Below are 19,839 nucleotides of genomic sequence, written 5' to 3' on the forward strand. Positions count from 1 at the left end.
TTAATCAAGTTTAGAAATGTTTAGAAAAGGATAACTATATATTCTAAAACATTAAAAATTAAAAGTGGTGATAATTAATTTTAAGTTTTTATTTTTAATGACAAATATTTCAGCTGAACATTTTATTACAGCCCTGGCCTATTTATCTTATTTGTTTATGCTCTTGACTAATTATTATAAAGTAGCATTATATAATACTGCTCATAATTCTTGTTCTCACAAGTCAGAAAAGCAAATTAAGGTTTAATATGCGTGGTAAATAAAAATATTAAGAGTCTACTATCCATAATTTAAAGTAATGAACAAACATTTTCCTACCAGAATGATTCATAAATTTGAAGTTAAACCATGTAATCACTTTTTATGATATTTTATGGGTCTTTTCTAGCTCAAGACAATGTACAGCTTTACATGTATAATGTATTTGTGGCTATGACTATATGTCTTCAAAGGGAAGATGGCATTGTGTCTAGAGGTTGAATAAAAATCCAAAAACTGTACAGTGGCAAGCTTAATTTGGCATTCCCTACTCACATATCATGTATGTTGAGAGATGAGAGAGTTGAATCATTATTAGATTCCCTAACTCAGTACTCCAAAACAAAGCATTTTTTCTGTCAAGATGACTGAAGCTCAATACAACTGTAATTGAAATCAGCAGAGCTATTTTTGTTGACTTCAGAGGAAAATGATTTAACCCTTAGTGTGGGTTTTTTTTTCAGTTAAAGTACAAAGTCTTTGTAGAACTATTAAAAGGGTAACAGTTGCACTGAGTAGAGATAATCTATTGAATTCACTGCCACGGGAATCTTTTCATTGGCTGCCACTCTTTCTACATCTAGATCAGGCTTCTTACTCTCAAAGGTGAAGATAAACTGAAGCAGAGGGAGTTTACATCATGATGCTCAGAACTATGGTAATGGGTACTCTAGAAACACCTTACAGAAAGAAATCAGATAACTGTCATGCCCAAAGTCAAATGAATATCAAAATTGAAAAGATAAGCCGCGATTCCCAGCTCCAAATTCTTGATCAAACCATAAGTCAACACTCTTACTCATCCCTGTTCATCTTATGTACAGCATTCCACAATTGCCTGAGAGTATTATAGAGTTTTATTCCACTTCCTGTTAAGCACTAGATGCTGGCTACCATTCGAGTACTTGCTATGACAGCCAATGGTTTGATCCAGTGTGGCAGTTCCAGTGTTTCTATTTGCTCAGTATTGTTTTGTGCTTTTATTAAAAAATATGATTTTTGTTAAATAAAATGCTGGCTGCTTAAACTGTTAATGATGTCAAAGAAAGAAAATAAAGTACATGATTCCAGTTTTAACAAATAATCACAAGTTAGTGTATCCTGCTTATTTAAATAGTTCTTTTCCTTTTTAAAATATGGTTTTGTGGATGAGTTTAATGCTTTTGAGAGATACGTTAGTTAGATCTAGGCATAATAAGAACATAAAAATGGCCATACTGGGTCAGACCAAAGGTCCATCCAGTCCAGTGTCCTGTCTGCCGACAGTGGCCAATGCCAGGTGCCCCAGAGGGAGTGAACCTAACAGATAATGATCAAGTGATCTCTCTCCTGCCATCCATCTCCACACTCTGACAAACAGAGGCTAGGGACACCATTCCTTACCCTCCTGGCTAATAGCCATTAATGGACTTTACCTCCATGAATTTATCTAGTTGTCTTTTAAACCCTGTTAGAGTCCTAGCCTTCATAAACTTCTCGGGCAAGAAGAAAAGGAGTACTTGTGACACCTTAGAGACTAACAAATTTATTTGAGCATAAGCTTTCGTGAGCTACAGCTCACTTCATTGGATGCATTCAGTGGAAAATACAGTGGGGAGATTTATATACACAGAGAACATGAAACAATGGGTGTTATCATACACACTGTAATGAGAGTGATCACTTAAGGTGAGCTATTACCAGCTGGAGAGAAAAAAAAAACCTTTTTATAGTGATAATCAAGGTGGGCCATGTCCAGCAGTTGACAAGAATGTGTGAGGAACAGTGGGGGGGGGGGAATAAACATGGGGAAATAGTTTTACTTTGTGTAATGACCCATCCACTCCCAGTCTTTATTCAAGCCTAAGTTAATTGTATACAGTTTGCAAATTAATTCCAATTCAGCAGTCTCTCGCTGGAGTCTGGTTTTGAAGTTTTTTTGTTGAAGAATTGCCACTTTTAGGTCTGTAATCGAGTGACCAAAGAGATTGAAGTGTTCTCCAACTGGTTTTTGAATGTTATAATTCTTGATGTCTGATTTGTGTCCATTTATTCTTTTATGTAGAGACTGTCCAGTCTGGTCAATGTACATGGCAGAGGGGCATTGCTGGCACATGATGGTATATATCACATTGGTAGATGTGCAGGTGAACGAGCCTCTGATAGTGTGGCTGATATGATTAGGCACTATGATGGTGTCCCCTGAATAGGTATGTGGACACAGTTGGCAATGGGCTTTGTCGCAAGGATAGGTTCCTGGTTTAGTGGTTCTGTTGTGTGGTGTGTGGTTGCTGGTGAGTATTTACTTCAGATTTGAAGGTATACATTGTCCACAAATGTGAAATAATTGTAGCACTCCCAACTATCTTTGAGACTGACTGACTGACCACTGACTTCCTGAGGAAACTACAATCCATCGGTGATCTTCCTGAAAACACCATCCTAGCCACTATGGACGTAGCAGCCCTCTACACCAACATTCCACACAAAGATGGACTACAAGCTGTCAGGAACAGTACCCCTAATAATGTCACGGCAAACCTGGTGGCTGAACTTTGTGACTTTGTCCTCACCCATAAATATTTCGCATTTGGGGACAATGTATACCTTCAAATCAGCAGCACTGCTATGGGTACCCACATGGCCCCACAGTATGCCAACATTTTTATGGCTGACTTAGAACAACGCTTCTTCAGCTTTCGTCCCCTAATGCCTCTACTCTACTTGCGCTACATTGATGACATCTTCATCATCTGGACCCATGGAAAAGAAGCCCTTGAGGAATTCCACCAGAATTTCAACAATTTCCATCCCACCATCAACCTCAGCCTGGACCAGTCCACACAAGAGATCCACTTTCTGGACACTATAGTGCTAATAAGCGATCACATAAACACCACCCTATACCGGAAACCTACTGACCACTATGCCTACCTACATGCCTGCAGACCCACACCACACAATCATCGCTTTCATCCAGACCCACACCACATGATCCATTGTCTACAGCCAAGCTCTATGATACAACCACATTTGCTCCAACCCCTCAGACAGAGACAAACACCTACAAAATCTCAATTTAGCATTCTTACAACTACAATACCCACCTGCTGAAGTGAAGAAACAGATTGACAGAGCCAGAAGAGTACCCAGAAGTTACCTACTACAGGACAGGCCCAACAAAGAAAATAACAAACGCCACTAGCCATCACCTTCAGCTCCCAACTAAAACCTCTCCAACGCATCATCAAGGATCTACAACCTATCCTGAAGGACGACCCATCACTCTCTCAGATCTTGGGAGACAGGCCAGTCCTTGCTTACAGACAGCCCCCCAACCTGAAGAAAATACTCACCAGCAACCATACACCACACAACAGAACCACTAACCCAGGAACTTATCCTTGCGACAAAGCCTGTTGCCAACTGTGTCCACATATCTATTCAGGGGATACCATCATAGGGCCTAATCACATCAGCCACACTATCAGAGGCTCATTCACCTGCACATTTACCAATGTGATATATACCATCATGTGCCAGCAATGCCCCTCTGCCATGTACATTGGTCAAACTGGACAGTCTCTACATAAAAGAATAAATGGACACAAATCAGACATCAAGAATTATAACATTCAAAAACTGGTCGGAGAACACTTCAGTCTCTTTGGTCACTACAATACAATCCACTGAAGAGTCCCAATGCCAACACTGACCATACGAAATGAGACAAGAAAGGAGGTGGTGAGGTTGGGCAATGAGCTTGCTCTCCACCTATACTAGCCACTAGAGCTGCCCAACAGTATGCACTCCTTCAGGGTCCCAGGAGATATTTCCAGCTAGCCATCCTTCTGCGACTTCTGCTTTAGCATGGCCACTCTTCACCCTTTCCAGTGCACCTCTGGCTATAAAATCCATAACCTAGCCCTGTACTTTTAGATCTCTTATTTTGCTCTATTAGTTAGTTGCCAAATTCCAACCAAGTTTCCATGTGATTTTGTTTTGTACTGTATGTGTTTTGATCAAATTTAAAACATCTTCATGTATTAAAAGTCATTATCCTACGAAATTATGATTGAAATTATTTTTTGCATATATATCCTTCATTGGAAGACTGACATAAAAATATCTTTCATGGCCGTAATCCCATGCAAACTCTATATTAACCCCTCTTCCAGACTTCCTGTTGCTGCCCTGTTTGCAGTTGCAAATTCTATGTTTGGCATTCGGATTCATGGGAGTGATGTATAGAGATACACTGAATCCTAACATGGAAGCAGGTCTTTCCTAAATATTGGAATGATAGTCAGAATTTGAAAGGTCAGGGCATAAAGTAAGTCCTTCCTGAATGACAGCTCTTTTGGAGTTCAGATCTCCAATCTATGTGGCTTGAAGATGGAACCACCCAGAAATGGTGACTGAGAAGTGAACCCCCACGTACAACATTCTTTGGCAATGGGAAGTTGGGATGGCATTGGAATGGTAGTCATGTTGGTTGTGAGTTTAATCCTTGAGGGGGTCCATTTAGGGATCTGGGACAATTGGGGATTGGTCCTGCATTGAGCAGGGGGTTTGGACTAGATGACCTCCTGAGGTCCCTTCCAACCCTGATATTCCATGTATTAGCAAACAAGTTGTGACATCATGTCAGGTGAGAAACCAGAAATGCATGTTTGAAAGACCTCTTTTGCAAAAACTCACTGAATTTACATGGTTTCAGCTGGACAGCTGCTCTTAAGCTGAAAGAATGTGCTCCAACAAATGGGGAATGGTGAAAATATTTCATACATGAAAAACTTGGAGCATATTTGTATGCCTTTAGAAAATGAAATATGTAGCCCTAGATTAAACAAATATTTTAATAGAGGGCAACTTATTTCTCATGTGTATGCCAGCTGAGCCTCAACAACAGTTGATGTGTCTTAATCATTTACATAGAAATGGACTCCAGTGAAGACTGAGACTAAAGTAGGTGTATCTTAATGCTATTGTGTATATTCCAGTTTTAAATATGGGCCAATAAGAAGTTATTTTATGTTGATCTTGTTTATAAGTGATTCATTCTCCAATTTTTATGCACAATATTCCTATTTTCATACATGTTCGTTCACTTGGAATTTTTAGAGGCTCACTACTGTTGCTAACTATCTTTTTATTCCAGGTTACCTTCTGACTGATTAGCATTCGGAGGGTTTAAACACATAACACATTTTCCCCACAAATCTAATATAGAGAGCCAAAGAATAAACAATGAATGACATTAGTGGATTGTTGGTAATGTAGACCAATATAACTTTTATTGTGTTTGCTTTCAGCCTGAAATAATGGCTTTTCAGGGATCAAAGATCCTCAACCACCGGGAATGCTTTTAATCTCTATATCCCCATATCTATATTTGAAGCCATGTTTACAAGCTGCAAAGATTCAACTGGAGTGAAGAATGTGAGAAATAAGTTGTGAAGTCTGAGAGGCGGAGAGCTCATGAACTTTCCATTCCTTGAGAAACTTACTTCTACAGAGTTTATTGGTAAATATTTATTTCTCTCTGCTACAAGACAACCGCTACCTTGGATAGGCTTGTCTAGCAGAGGCAGCAGCCATGTCTTTTCACACTTTTCACAGCTCAGTATGCTGCAGGTACCATATAGTCTGCGGGATCTGGCCTTGCATGCCATTATGTTAGTCACTAGAATCTAGTAGTGTAATGTAGTATACGCTGATAAAAATAATTTAACAATACTGTTATTATAAAACATGGTTATTACCAATAATATTTGAATTTATTCTCTTTTCAAAGTTGTCTGTCTAATTACCAGTTCCAGCAATCTTCTTTCCATCTATATGTGGAACAATCGGGGGAAATGTTTATGTACAAATAAAAAAAGACTAGATTTAAGATCTGGTATGTGGGTCTAAGGGAAGACTATTTCTCTGCATGTACAATGTGTAAAAAGTAGAGAAAAGAAAAGGAACTAAAGACCATAACCAGTAAATATTTAGCCATCATTAACATTAATAATGTACAGATACAGGACAATGAATGAGTTATCATAGCATTATTGATTCATTTTATTCTTAACAGTTAAGATATATCAGTATTTGAGATTAGTGTTACAATTATAGTACTTGCTTAGGTGCTAGTATAATTATCTGTAGTGATTCATTTATATATAGGTAGGGGTGTGCCATACACTGATCATTAATGGCTCTCATGTCACTGGAAGGTAGGGGAGTTTGAGTGTGTATATATATATGTGCATGAGTGGGTTGCGGGCAATATAGGATTTTTAATGTGAAGGAACACGATGATCCATGAAAGAGACTTAACTGTAGAGCATTGGTGCATCTAAACATGATTTAAATAAAAATTGTTTGAAACACTCTTTTCAAATGATAAATTTGTTTCTTTAGATGTTCTCCAGGAGGACATACATGTTGAGTGTAAACAAAAACCAATGAACCAAAAACACACTCTCACAAATCCACAGCACATAATTTCCTCCTAAACTTTACCTTAGGCATAATCAAGCACTATAGGCTGGGATTTTCAAAGAGGAAAATTAAATTAGAGTTGAGCGCCCAACTTCCTTAGGCCTCTTTGAAAATCTCACCTTTAGGTAATATAGTATGAACATTTTAAAACAGATAATGCTTACCAAATTAATTTGTATAGTGCTTTCCCAGTCCTTTTCATTATTCACTCCAGCATTATTAACCACAACATCCAGCCTTCCAAAACATTCAACTGTTTTTTTAAAAGCACCTACAGTAAAATCCAAGGGAGAAAATTTCTTAGCTATCTTGTTTTCCATATTTTTAAATGTTACAAATGGAATGTAAGGCACAATATTTGTTACCCTACCAAAGTATGTTAATTCATCACTTTTTTTTAAACAGTTAATCTTAAACACATACTCTGTTAATGTTTAACAAATACAACACTTGTCTAACTATTCAACAAGTATTAACAGTAACTCTATTTAAGACTGTTAATGGAACTAGAATAGTACAACCTTTTCACTCAGCATCTTCTGAAATCAAGTCTTTATTGCTTGATCTTGTATTAGTTTGGGTATTCAAGGAATTCAGGATCTGATCCCCTCTATGTATCTTTTCTTTTAAAGAAAAGCTTTACACAGTCTGAAAAACTCATGATTGGGTTTGAATTCAAATTATTTTAAGAATGAGTATATCCTTACTCAATGATGTAATTAATAAATATTTTAAATCTTTAAACCATCAATAATTCACCATATTCCTTGATTAATTGTACCTATTTGAGTAATTGATGTACACCCTATATATACAGTTACTGATTTATAGCCTCTCAGATTCAATCTCATTCCTTCTATTGTTGACAAATTACCTCCACAGAGTTTCTATACATCAGACAGAATTAAAATTAATGGGCCAAATCTTTGGGACCTCTATGCTCAGCACAATCCGTGCAGGTAAAGTTGCTTATAGACATCTTTTGTGGGACCCTAAAGATGGCAATGTTTTCAGAATAAAAAGCTTACAACACTTTTGTGGTGCCCGTTTTTTTCAGGGTTGCAAAATACTCAAAGACAAAAATATATTTAAAAAAGAAAGTGCACAGATGTCTGTACTGCCAGAATCTGACTCAACACCAATGTGTGCATATTTCCCAGCAATTTAGAGTTTTTAAGGGCTTTATCATAAAACACTGAACAAGTGTCATTAACAACATTTTCGTTGAACAAAAGAACAGTTTTGAGTCATGTCTCTGCGCATTTTACTTTTTCTTTCCTCCAAGCACTGTTCATCACACTGAACACTTGTTCCATTGAACTGTTTGTCTGTGGCAAACATCAAACAAATACTACATAGCAAAAATATATTGAATGAAAATAAATAACTTGATGAAATGAAAATCCAGACCAGGTCAGATTCCCTGAAAGGTATTCTTGAGACACCAGGCCATTGTGGCCAACAGAAAAGTTACAACAAATTACAAAATTACAACAGCACTGTTGCCATACCTCCTTTTCTCTGGCCACACCCTTACACTAGAATGGGTATAGCGTCAACAGCATCAGGTTTGTGTCACTCAGGATTCTCCTAGTTAGGGGAATCACCAGGTATTTGGCTAAGGCTGCTGGAGCAATTTTAGAAGGGGTCAGAATATGGTACAATAGTTGTTTTTAAACACAAGAGCATTGTATCATGTTAAAAACAGCTAAAAGCAAAGAATGCATTCATCTAACCTCCCTTGCCTTTCAGAGTTAGTGATGATATTATCCTCCACTATAATGCTTTGATATTTAAAGGGCTCTATTTTTAGTTTCCTGTCTTTTCTGTTTTGTGTAAAGTTTATTGCCTATTTTGTTCTTCAGTCTCTGAACCTAACATTCTCTAACCATGTTTTCCTTACTTCCTTAGTGGCCCAATCCTGCACTATCAACGTTAATTGAAATTATTTGACTTCAGTGGGAGCAGAACTGGTCACTCAGGGAATCAATGCAGTTTTGGGGATGCAGGATCAGGCCCTTAATTTGATCTCAATTTCAGAATTTCGCTTTATGCTTCACTTGTTTTTCATCCTGCTCTCTACAGAAGCTCTTCAATAACACTGTCCTTGACACATAGCATTCAAAGTCTTCTGTCTTAAAATAACAAAAACAAAAAACTTTTGGCTTATTCTTAATGATGTGTGTATCATTCCTAGGCCTATAAAAATCATCTTGACAACACTAGGAAAAAAACCAAATACTTTTCAACTGGTCATATTGATGTGTGGAAAAAAATGTTGATTAGTTTATGTAGTCTACTGCTGGCAACAGGTTTGTCAGTCCACAGTGATCACATCTGTTTAAGGTCCGGTCACAGGGTGACACTACCTCTTTAAGAGGGAGCAGGGTCAGTGTACCTTGTGTCTGGTCAGATGACCAAGATTAGGCTTTAAAAGAGGGTACCTGGTCTTGGGAAAGGAAGAGACCTGGTGAATTAGGGCTGGTAGACTCCCCTAAGGGGAGACAGGGAGAACCTGAAAGGAACTATTTAGAAAAAGGGCCTCCAGAGAGAAAAGCTCTGGGTGGCTGTGCTCAGGGAACAGGACCAGGAACAGGAACAGCAAAACTGACGGACACACCTGGGAGGGAAGGCAGTGAGAGTCTGAGAGGTAAAGGGGTTAAAGTCTCCTGTGAGTAAAAGCCAAGGTGAGTTGAAGAACTGTTTTTGTTTGTTTGGACAAAAAACTGCTGAAGAGAGACTATGTCTTTGAGAGGTGGGGAGAAGGCCTGCTTTGTTACATATACATATGAAACAAAAGAATCTTGTTAGTATTATGATAATTAGTAATTTATAGTTATTGTATTTATTTTGCATACATCCATCTGGCCAGTGTTCTTGTCACTGTATAAAATATAAAATACCACCTTCTATAAATATAAGCACCTTAAAATAAATGAGAGGATCTAACTTAAAGGGGATATGAAGGTGGGTATAAATATGGATCAAGGCTGATCAGTCCAAAACTGCTTTGCAGAGAAAAATAGTTTTAAGGTGATTTTTCAAAAGTAGGTTGGGAGCAAATAAAACCAGTATCTGTGCAGAGAGAGCTCCACACTGTTGGGCCAGACCCAGCAAAAAGCATGACCATGACCTGACTGCAGATGTGATGGTGGGACCTGAACAGTGTGCACGGTGTGGCTGCAGACTGTGTTCCTGATCCTGCAACTTGTTTCACAGGGGCAGTCACATGTCCATACGGCACGCCAGTGAAGCAACTGAGGGATTTGCCCATACTGAACAAATTGCAGTATGAGGACCACTGTCTGTAAAAACCTTACAGAGTAGGTAGCCGCTAAGGAATTTAAAACTAACAGAGCCAATTTAAATTAATTGATCTACTTTATAGACAACCAGTATGAAAAGTTGGGGATAGGCGCAGTGTAGTTATGCTTGCTTTAGAAGTGAACAATCAGATTCCTGCATTCTGGATAAGCTGCAAATTGCTGAAGTTTTGTGAAGAAAGCATTAAAATAATCACACATTGCTTCTGTGAAGATTATCATGTGACAAAGTTGCAATCATAGAATTTATGAGGCAAAAGAAAAAAACTGTGTGTTTATATCAAGTCTGAAATCTTTTTCCATGGAAAGAGCATTCACATAAGTGACCGAAGGTGGGTTTTTTTTTTTAATCTAACTCACTATCTCTGAAAGAATCTGTGCAAACAGTCATGGGATGTTGTGGCTATCATGAAATGTTTGTGAGATGTCTGTTGTGAAATGCTGCATAAAAAAATTAATATTATCCAGAGCTCAGTAGAGCAGTTTATTCCTGAATGAGAACTTGCACAAAATCAAAAATCACAGGAGTTGATTGCTTTTTATCTGCAATGGTTTAAGTTAAAATTTAAAAAGCTATATTATAAGTTATTTCTTAGCTTAAAGAGCAACATTTCATCCTTGGCATTTATGGCCAGATTCTGATCTGAACAATAGCAACCTAAATTCAGACTAGTTCCATTGTACTGTTAAGTATCTGTATTGCAGATCAGTTGGAGCAAAAATACTTATCACTTTCCTGGTGAGAAGATGCGTTTTTGAGTCTGCCAGGATGCTTTATTAAACACTTTAAATATTTTATTAAGTAAATACTCTACTTTATTAAACACTGGATTTTAAAGTTTTTCATACATTACTCATTAAATAACCCTTATCTTATGCAGAAGCTTTCATACAAAAGTATCACAAAACACTCAGTGACGTCTTTTATCCTTTCTTTACTATGTGTCAAGTTCTAAAGCCAAAGGCACACACTGGTAGTAGTAAAAAGAAAAGGAGTACTTGTGGCACCTTAGAGACTAACAAATTTATTAGAGCATAAGCTTTCGTGAGCTACAGCTCACTTCATCGGATGCATTTGGTGGAAAAAAAACTGGTAGTAGTATTTCACATTTGCAGAGTGAGAAACAGATCCTACTTGAGCCACGCTTGTAAGGGATCAGAAATAGGCTGCCCTCCAGAAACCTTAATTGCACAGTTATAGGTTCAGTAGCCCAGGTTTGTTCAGGTTGCTGCATGTTATGAGAGTGTATAATGCTGACAGATTTCCCTCCTTACCTTGCAGTTGCTCCTGATCTGTAACATCGCACTGAATGAAAAGAGTCCTCTGAGCTTCAAACTGCTCATCCAGGGCAGCTTTGCTCTCCTCACCGGCTTCGAGGTTCCGATCCACGAGAGCCACCTGTGCCAGGAGGAGGTCGGGGCGATGCACGTGAGAGGAATAATCACAGCATTTGTAAGGCAAGGGAAATTCAGAGGGACGAGCGGACCCCCCCGCCAAATACCACACAGCCTTTCCCCAGCCGGGGAGGAGACGTGTCTAAGGCCCCTCTTGCTCCAACCTGCACACCCCAGCTGCACGCCCCGCGGGAAGGAAAACTGGCCCTGGGGAGGGGCACGAAGCCGGGAGAAGGAGAGCAGCAGGTACCTACAGCGTGCAAGGAAACGGGGGGAGGGGCTCTTGGGGCGGCAGCCCCCCCCCCGCCGCCGCCGCTGTGGAAGCGACCCCCTAAGAAGGTGAGAGTGGCTCAGGGGTGGCGGGTTTCCCCCGGCGCCCCGCACGCCGCCCCCGGGTGCTGCGCCAGGGACACAGGCGCTTACCTTCGCGCCCTCCTCCAGCAGCGCTTGGACAAAGGCTCTGCCTATGCCCTGCGCCGCGCCAGTCACCAGAGCCACCTTGCCATTCACGTGCATGCTCGCTGCTTGCTAAAGGCTGAGCGCCGCGCCGCTCTCCGTCCCTCGCCAGGGCTCGCAGCGCTCTGGGGCGCGCGCGCTCGCTCGCGCTGGGTATTTATAGAGTCCCCGTCTCCTTTATCTTCCCTCACAGCCGTGCCTCCGCGGGCAGCAGGCGAGAAGGAAGCTGCCAAGCACACTGGGGATGGGGACGGGGACGGGGACGCTAACTCGGTGTCACCTGCCCTGTGGCTCACTTCCTCCCTCCCCCTCCTCCTGCCGTCGCTGCTGCGGCTCCTTCTCCCGGGACAGCGCTGACACCCGCCCCGGGCCTGTCTGCGGAGTGGCGCGGGTCATTCCTGGGAGAGCGTCCCCGGGAGCCCCAGCTTTGACGCTTTGCACGCTCGGCGTCCCCCTCTCGCTGGTATGTTTTTTTTCTTTCTTTTTTTTTTTTTCCCAAACAAACAAAAGCCCGAGCTGCAGACTCTGGGGACAGGTCCTGCCTCTTTTCTTCCCCTTTGCGTCTGGACAAATGGCGTGAGAACATGTTAGGGGACTTTTGATAAGGGCTGTTGGCAACTGCCCGGGTTTTATGCGTTTTGCTTGGCCCAATTCGTATCAGCAGCAGGCTAAATAATTGGAACAAGTTTCAGATCCCGAAAGAATAACAAGCGTGGAGCCTCTCCTCAGACTCCTAAATGCATTGCTGGGTCCCATCAGTCCCCCCCCCCCCACAGCTGGGGGACTCTCCTGTGTGTTCATTCTTCCCCCAGGGTCATCATGTCTCTGCCATTGCTTTCTATAAAATTTCCAGCTATCAGGTTACTAAGGTAAATAATAGATACTTTTGAAAAGTGTAATTAAATCTGCCATAATCTATCCATCACAAAATATGGAGCTAGGTTTTATTAAAGGACTTTATTTATAAAGTACTGTCTGCCTCTCCACAGGGGAGACAGCTGTCTGAAGAGTTAAAAATATAAAATTAACAACAAGCAAACATGAAATAAAATACCTCTAAATAAATAAATTGCTCCAAAGCCAACCAAAGTAGTTTCAGTAAGAAGAGGGAAACATTGAGGCAAATTTGTGCTTGGTGTAACTCCATGTAAATCAAAGTATTTACACCAGGAGTGAATTTCTTGCATTCTTGTAGTCCCATTGACTCCAATGGGAGGTTTGGGTATGCAGGCATTAAGGATTAAATCCAATATATTTTATGCTTTTAAAATATATAGATACAAAACCAGAATAATTTTGTAGACGCCACATACATTTCTTATATAGAGAGAGGGTCTTGTACTTTGTTGTTTATGTAGGCTGAGTTGTACACCTCGCTGAGCCCCTTGGCCCTCTCCCCCACTCCTGCCCATGGTCAGAACTCTATGATTTTGCTGAAAGTCAAAAATGCAGGCTCCAGTTTTCCCATTTTCAATCCAACATCAATCTGGGTGTGGGGTAGCGTGAGGACTCTAGTTAGGGCGTTAGCTGGATTGGGGACAAGGGACTCAGCGGGGGGAGCATACTGCTGGTGTGGGGGTGAGGAGTCTGCATGGTAGTAGTTGGCCAGAGTGGTAAAGTGAGGGCCCCCAGAGTTTTCCATTAAAATCTGGCCCACAGAGTGCCCGCTTGGTGCTGCAAGCAGAGGAAGATCTCTGGTGCTCTACTTTCTAACATAAGCCTCACACTAAATCCTGAGGTCTCTGTCTCATCACCATATCTGGAGTGACCACGTGGTGATAAACAAAAGTTATAGCACTACAGACAGGGAAATGCCATTGAGTTGAAGGTAGGGCCTCATTTTGGTTGGCCAAATATTTGAGGAGATATATTCTATTAGAATGTAATTGTAATTTTTTTTTAAGCCAAACTATTGCATTATCTTAGTACTAGTCCCATAAATGAGAATGATGGGTGTCTTTACCTAAATTAATTTTAAAAGTCACTATTCTGGTTCCATGCAGTATATCCAATAGTATATTTTAAAAACCTCATTGCATATTTTTTAAAAAAATCATTTTATGTGAGCACCACTGCACATTGGTTCTGGCAAGGGCTAATCACTCAAGGTACTGAGCTCCCTCAATCCTGGGCACAGACCCTGAATGAGTAAAGAAGGATTTTCGTTAACAGTTGAGTATTGGTTTTGAATCATCCCTGCCCTCTCTTTGCTTGATGTAATTACAGGAGAACCATTAAACCCCCAACAGTTGGCACAATCTTTAAACAGTACAGTAGTATGGCAGCTGGGAATAAAAGCAAAACAAAAACATGTGAACCCCTCCCATGCCTCACCTCTTACAATTTTGGCAACACACACTATAAGGAGCTCTCTGTTCTATTCACTTGACTATCAGATCATACAGCAATGAATTTAGACTGTGTTTTTTATGTATGTATGTTGTGTTCTAAGGCACGGAGTATATCAGGACTGTGAGAAGGCTATTTAACAAACTAGGATGTTTGATTAAAATTAGGAGATCAGCCTACTAGAATAACTCATTTCTGTTAGGGTTATAAGGATTTTAGTGTAATTGTAATTTGTAATATTCTGTCAATCTCATTAAAGGGAAACTCACAAATAGTTCAGGCCCACACTTTTTGGTATTTACATGAATGCCAGATCTGGGTTATCTGTATTTGTTACATACCACTGATATGGTAGAGGGGGCTCTCAGAAGACCCTTACTAAAGTCCTGTGATCCATTGGAAGGAAAGGTTGGGATGATTTCTGTGTTTTAAATGATGTCTCAACCTTCTCTGATTTAAAAAAGAGCATAAAGAAAACTTATTGTTTGGCTATGAAGAGGAAATAAATATTCAGAAATAATGAATGATCAAGAAGGTTTTAAGGCTACATACTGGGTCTCCTCCTCTTCTCCCTCTACACTCTGTCTTTATAGTTGACCTCATTCACAAACATGAGTTGAAATATCTTCTTTAAGATGACTACTCACAGATTTACCCCTCTACTCTAGGTATGTCTACTGTCAAGCTAAAATCTTTGCCTTTCTTTCTGACTTGTAGGTGTCCAGCTGTCAGTTTAACTTCAATATGCCAAAACAGAATTCCTGACTTCCCCCTAATTTGCCCTCCTGCCTCCAAGACCTCCTTTCTCAGTTATGATGGACATTGCCACTGTCTTCCCCCTGCCTCAGTGACATAATGTAGACATCTCTCTTTAGACCCACAGCTCCAGGTTATAGCTTGTCATTTCTTGCTGCACTGTATCTCCAAGATCCAGCCTTTCTTCTTCATCAACATAGCTAAAACTCATCCAGACCTTCACCTTATGTCTCAGTTCCTGAAGTTCCTCCTCTCTGACCTTGAATGTGTATTGCCCCACTTTGCATTCAGAACACTGCTTCAAAGATCATTTTCCTGGCTCATCATTTTGACCATGTCATCCCTCTCTTGGCATCCTTCCACTGGCTCTGTTTTTTCCACCATGTAGAACAGAAATGACTGTCTTTATTTTAAGGCATTGTTTATCCCCAGCCTTTCATCTTGTATACACTATCAAGATGTTGACTTGATTGCTCATTTATCAAATTTTTCAAGAGCCTTTGCATGTTCTTCCATGCTGTCTCTTATACATGAAAGGAGCTTACTGTAAACAGCCTCAGCACCACTTCATCATCTTCCTTCATATCCCTCCTTAAACTCTCCTCTGCCATGATGTCTACAAAAATCTTAACAGAATCAATCTGATGTGCTGTGATGGCATGCTTTTCAGAAATGTTACATTGTTACCTTGTGCTCCCGTCTCTGTGTTGTATCCACTTCTTGTCTCTCATTTTATACTTAGATTGGAAACTCTGAAAAATTGACCATATTACACACTCACACATAGTAAAATGTTTACTTACTAAGGAGCAGTTTGGAGAGGTACTTCTAAAATTACATGCCCAAGGAAGCAAGTGCAGCTTCTGTGCAGTACCACAAATACCAAGGTAGTCTGATGGTTTCTTAATAAGAACTTGGTTTCATATCTATTTTAGGTACTGTACTTAGGTGACCCCCCCATTATTGTAATATCTGAGCACCACACAATTTTAACATATTTATCTCCTCAACAACCCTGTGAGGTAGGAAAGTACAACTATTTCCATTTTATTGCTGGGGAACTGATGCACAGAGACTAAGTGACTTGACCAACATCACATATGAAGTCTGGCAGAGCAGGGAATAGAACTCAGGTCTACCCAAAACCTAGACTAAAGGCCCTAAGCACTGGACAATCTTTCCTCTTTAAACTGAGTCTTGCACTTTAGACCACATGGGCACACAGCCAGCCATAACTAAATGACCCTAATATTTCTGGCCTCCCCTTGAGTTTCCAGTTCTTTGTCTCCAGTGACATTGTTCAGATCACTGGTAGAATTGTTTACCTCTGCTTCTTATGGCTGAGGCAATGGTGTGTGGTAACATGCCTTTTGGCAGATCCCTGCTCCTGGTTTTAATTTCAGTTGCTGGTCTAGTGAATTAGACTGTAGTGGTTCTGACATCTCTGATAGCCCCACAACAAATAAGATTCTTTCAGAGATTATTACTAGGGTTGCAAACATCAGTTAATTATGATATCTGAAATAAAACTTAGCTGAAATATTTAAATACTGTGGTGTGATAACTGCTGACTTTATAATTCACTGTGTAATAGAGATACCATTCAGAGTCCATACTGTCACTGAACTTTGGAATTTCAAGACTCAACCCATTCTTTATTGAATTTGTAAATCAATAAACGCCCCTATTAAAGAAGGTACAATAATACCACAACTGGCACGTGATCTGAAACATACCGTTTAAACTTTGGACTTTGCTGCCTAGAGTTACACATTTGTTTTCTTTTACTTTATTTTGGATTTTACAGGTAACATATAAGTTCAATGACAAAGACAAAACAAAGAAGAGTGCACACTGAACTGAACAAAGTGACACTTCAATATTGCTGTTGCATGCCACTGCATACACTTGATGGAACAACAACTATGTTCTGGATCTCCATAATGTAAATAAAATCAGTCTCTGTGACCAAAAAGACAGAACTAATTTGCGCTGGTCATTATACACTTACTACAGTCCACTGTCACATTGAGAACCAGGTGGTCCACCACTCTGAAGTAGGACATAAGAGGTGTGTGTCAAACCCAATCCAATATGCTGTTGCTAAAATAATCTTCTTTGTCAGTCATCTGGGGCCATAACCACCATCTCCCTCTTTTTGAATCCCTCTTTGGGCTCCCTATTGCCCTGTGTATTAAGTTTAATCTTTTTGCTCTTGCTTTCAAGGCACTAGCCCAGCTTCCATCTCTAACAACTCTTGTCACCATTTTTCCTTGGTCCCCCCACTACTCCAGTGACACAAGCCTCCATGCCTTCTTGGTTTCCTCCTTGCATTCACAGCTGTGTCCCTTCTGCTATGCATGCAGTACCCTTTTTAACCCAACTTCTTTCATGTTACCTGGAAAAAAAAAGTTTTTGATTACCATAAAATACAAACAAACAAAAACCCCTGAAAGTCTAATCCAGGCAGCTACATTGCTTGAATAGCCAAATGGTCATGTTATTGTAACCCTTGTTCTTGAAAATGTGAACTAGAATAATTAGTCTTCTAGGCTGGAAAGTTTTCATTAATTTTCCCAAAGGTCATGATTCACAGTACCCCAAGAAACCAGCCAAAGCTGGCCTTTGGGTTCTGTAAGAACCGTGGCTGAAGTCCCTCCATTTCAGGGACAGTTGAAGTGGTTTAAGATTCCACTACACACACTTCTTACATAAGTGTCCCAAAGTATCATCTCACTGCACAATGCTATGGACATGGTGGGTGGAGGTTGTTGAAAAGTAATTTAGTAAACTAACCCAAAGATGCTAAACTGTGGTATGGATGATAATGCAGAGTCCAGTGAGCTATACTTTTCCCCTCTGTGGAGTTGTAGGGAGGGAAGAGATGATGTAAGAAAGCTTCCCTCCCACACTCCACGCATTCTTGCACAGGGTATTGGCACAATACATTTGTGTCTGGAGACACTGTGTCTGGTCAGAATAGCAGGAGGTATTAGTCTCCAAAAGGTGCATGTAGTAGTAAAACTGTGACTCATTGCACTGGCTGGCAGAGCTGACTGAGTACCAAGGAATGTACTTGCTGCACTCATGCAAAAGGTGATGGAATTGCTGCAACAGAACTTGCTAGCTAGAATTATTCCTGGGGCCCTTGTTACAGCTTGGTCTTCCTTCGCCACAATGTGACCAATGATACAAAAGACAAAATATTGCCCTAAAGCTGCATTTTACGTTGGAAAAGCTATTTATAAACAATTTATCATTAAAGGTTACTCAGGCTAACATCTGCTTGATTTTTTTACAGCATTTAATGTTTTTACTGGAGCTCTAGCAGATAAACACAAAACTTCCTTTTCCCCAGGACTCTTAAAATGGCAACTTTTATGAATACAGCATTCAGTTTTAATAAAAGAACATAGGAGTTGTCATATCCAATCAGGTAGTGGTCCATCTGTATCCTGACAATAGACCGCAAAGGTGGAAAAAAAACTCCATTAGGGACAATTATAAATTGTAACAGACTCTTTTTTCCTAAACTCCACCAGTTATGCCCTAAAGCATGAGCGTTTATATTCCTCATTTTATTTATTTGTTGTGGGAAAGGAGCTCAAACATTTACTTTTCAAAAAGGAATGAGTTAGTATAAATTAGTCACATTCCTTAGTTTAATGGTAAAGTTGGCATGAACAAACGATGTATACAAACACACACATACCTTTATCTCTATTGGCATTACACCACCGTTTGTACATGCCAATATTATGTGTCAGTTAAACATACAACTCCCACAAAGAACTATTATCAAAAATCACAAGTATGGAAAGGTATTAAGATATTCCTATACTGTTTTGATAATTAAACATTTTGGCAGGATGTTTTGAGAGGCACGTAATTCATTCTAGTTAATTTAGAGACTAACAAATTTATTAGAGCATAAGCTTTCGTGAGCTACAGCTCACTTCATCGGATGCATTTGGTGGAAAAAACAGAGGAGAGATTTATATACACACACACAGAGAACATGAAACAATGGGTTTATCATACACACTGTAAGGAGAGTGATCACTTAAGATAAGCCATCACCCACAGCAGGGGGGGGAAAGGAGGAAAACCTTCCATGGTGACAAGCAGGTAGGCTAATTCCAGCAGTTAACAAGAATATCAGAGGAACAGTGGGGGGTGGGGTGGGGGGGAGAAATACCATGGGGAAATAGTTTTACTTTGTGTAATGACTCATCCATTCCCAGTCTCTATTCAAGCCTAAGTTAATTGTATCCAGTTTGCAAATTAATTCCAATTCAGCAGTCTCTCGTTGGAGTCTGTTTTTGAAGCTTTTTTGTTGAAGTATAGCCACTCTTAGGTCTGTGATCGAGTGACCAGAGAGATTGAAGTGTTCTCCAACTGGTTTTTGAATGTTATAATTCTTGACGTCTGATTTGTGTCCATTCATTCTTTTACGTAGAGACTGTCCAGTTTGGCCAATGTACATGGCAGAGGGGCATTGCTGGCACATGATGGCATATATCACATTGGTAGATGCGCAGGTGAACGAGCCTCTGATAGTGTGGCTGATGTGATTAGGCCCTATGATGGTATCCCCTGAATAGATATGTGGACAGAGTTGGCAACGGGCTTTGTTGCAAGGATAGGTTCCTGGGTTAGTGGTTCTGTTGTGTGGTGTGTGGTTGCTGGTGAGTATTTGCTTCAGATTGGGGGGCTGTCTGTAAGCAAGGACTGGTCTGTCTCCCAAGATCTGAGAGAGCGATGGCTCGTCCTTCAGGATAGGTTGTAGATCCTTGATGATGCGTTGGAGAGGTTTTAGTTGGGGGCTGAA

General features: G+C 40.2%; 1 protein-coding gene across 1 annotated transcript in view; it reads right to left on the reverse strand.

Annotated features, from left to right (window-relative positions):
- Window positions 1–12,383, reverse strand: part of HPGD (15-hydroxyprostaglandin dehydrogenase) — a 38,069-nt gene extending 25,686 nt beyond the window's left edge. The window contains exons 1-3 of the mRNA XM_038398094.2: window positions 11,871–12,383; window positions 11,328–11,451; window positions 6,894–7,000 (exon numbers count right to left, since the gene is read on the reverse strand). Coding sequence (XP_038254022.1) covers window positions 6,894–7,000; window positions 11,328–11,451; window positions 11,871–11,963 — 324 coding nt within the window. The 5' untranslated portion in view covers window positions 11,964–12,383. The remainder of the gene's footprint in view (window positions 1–6,893; window positions 7,001–11,327; window positions 11,452–11,870) is intronic.
- Between the last annotated feature and the right edge of the window lie 7,456 nt (window positions 12,384–19,839).

Source organism: Dermochelys coriacea, chromosome 4, assembly GCF_009764565.3.
Source record: "Dermochelys coriacea isolate rDerCor1 chromosome 4, rDerCor1.pri.v4, whole genome shotgun sequence".
Taxonomy (NCBI): domain Eukaryota; kingdom Metazoa; phylum Chordata; order Testudines; family Dermochelyidae; genus Dermochelys; species Dermochelys coriacea.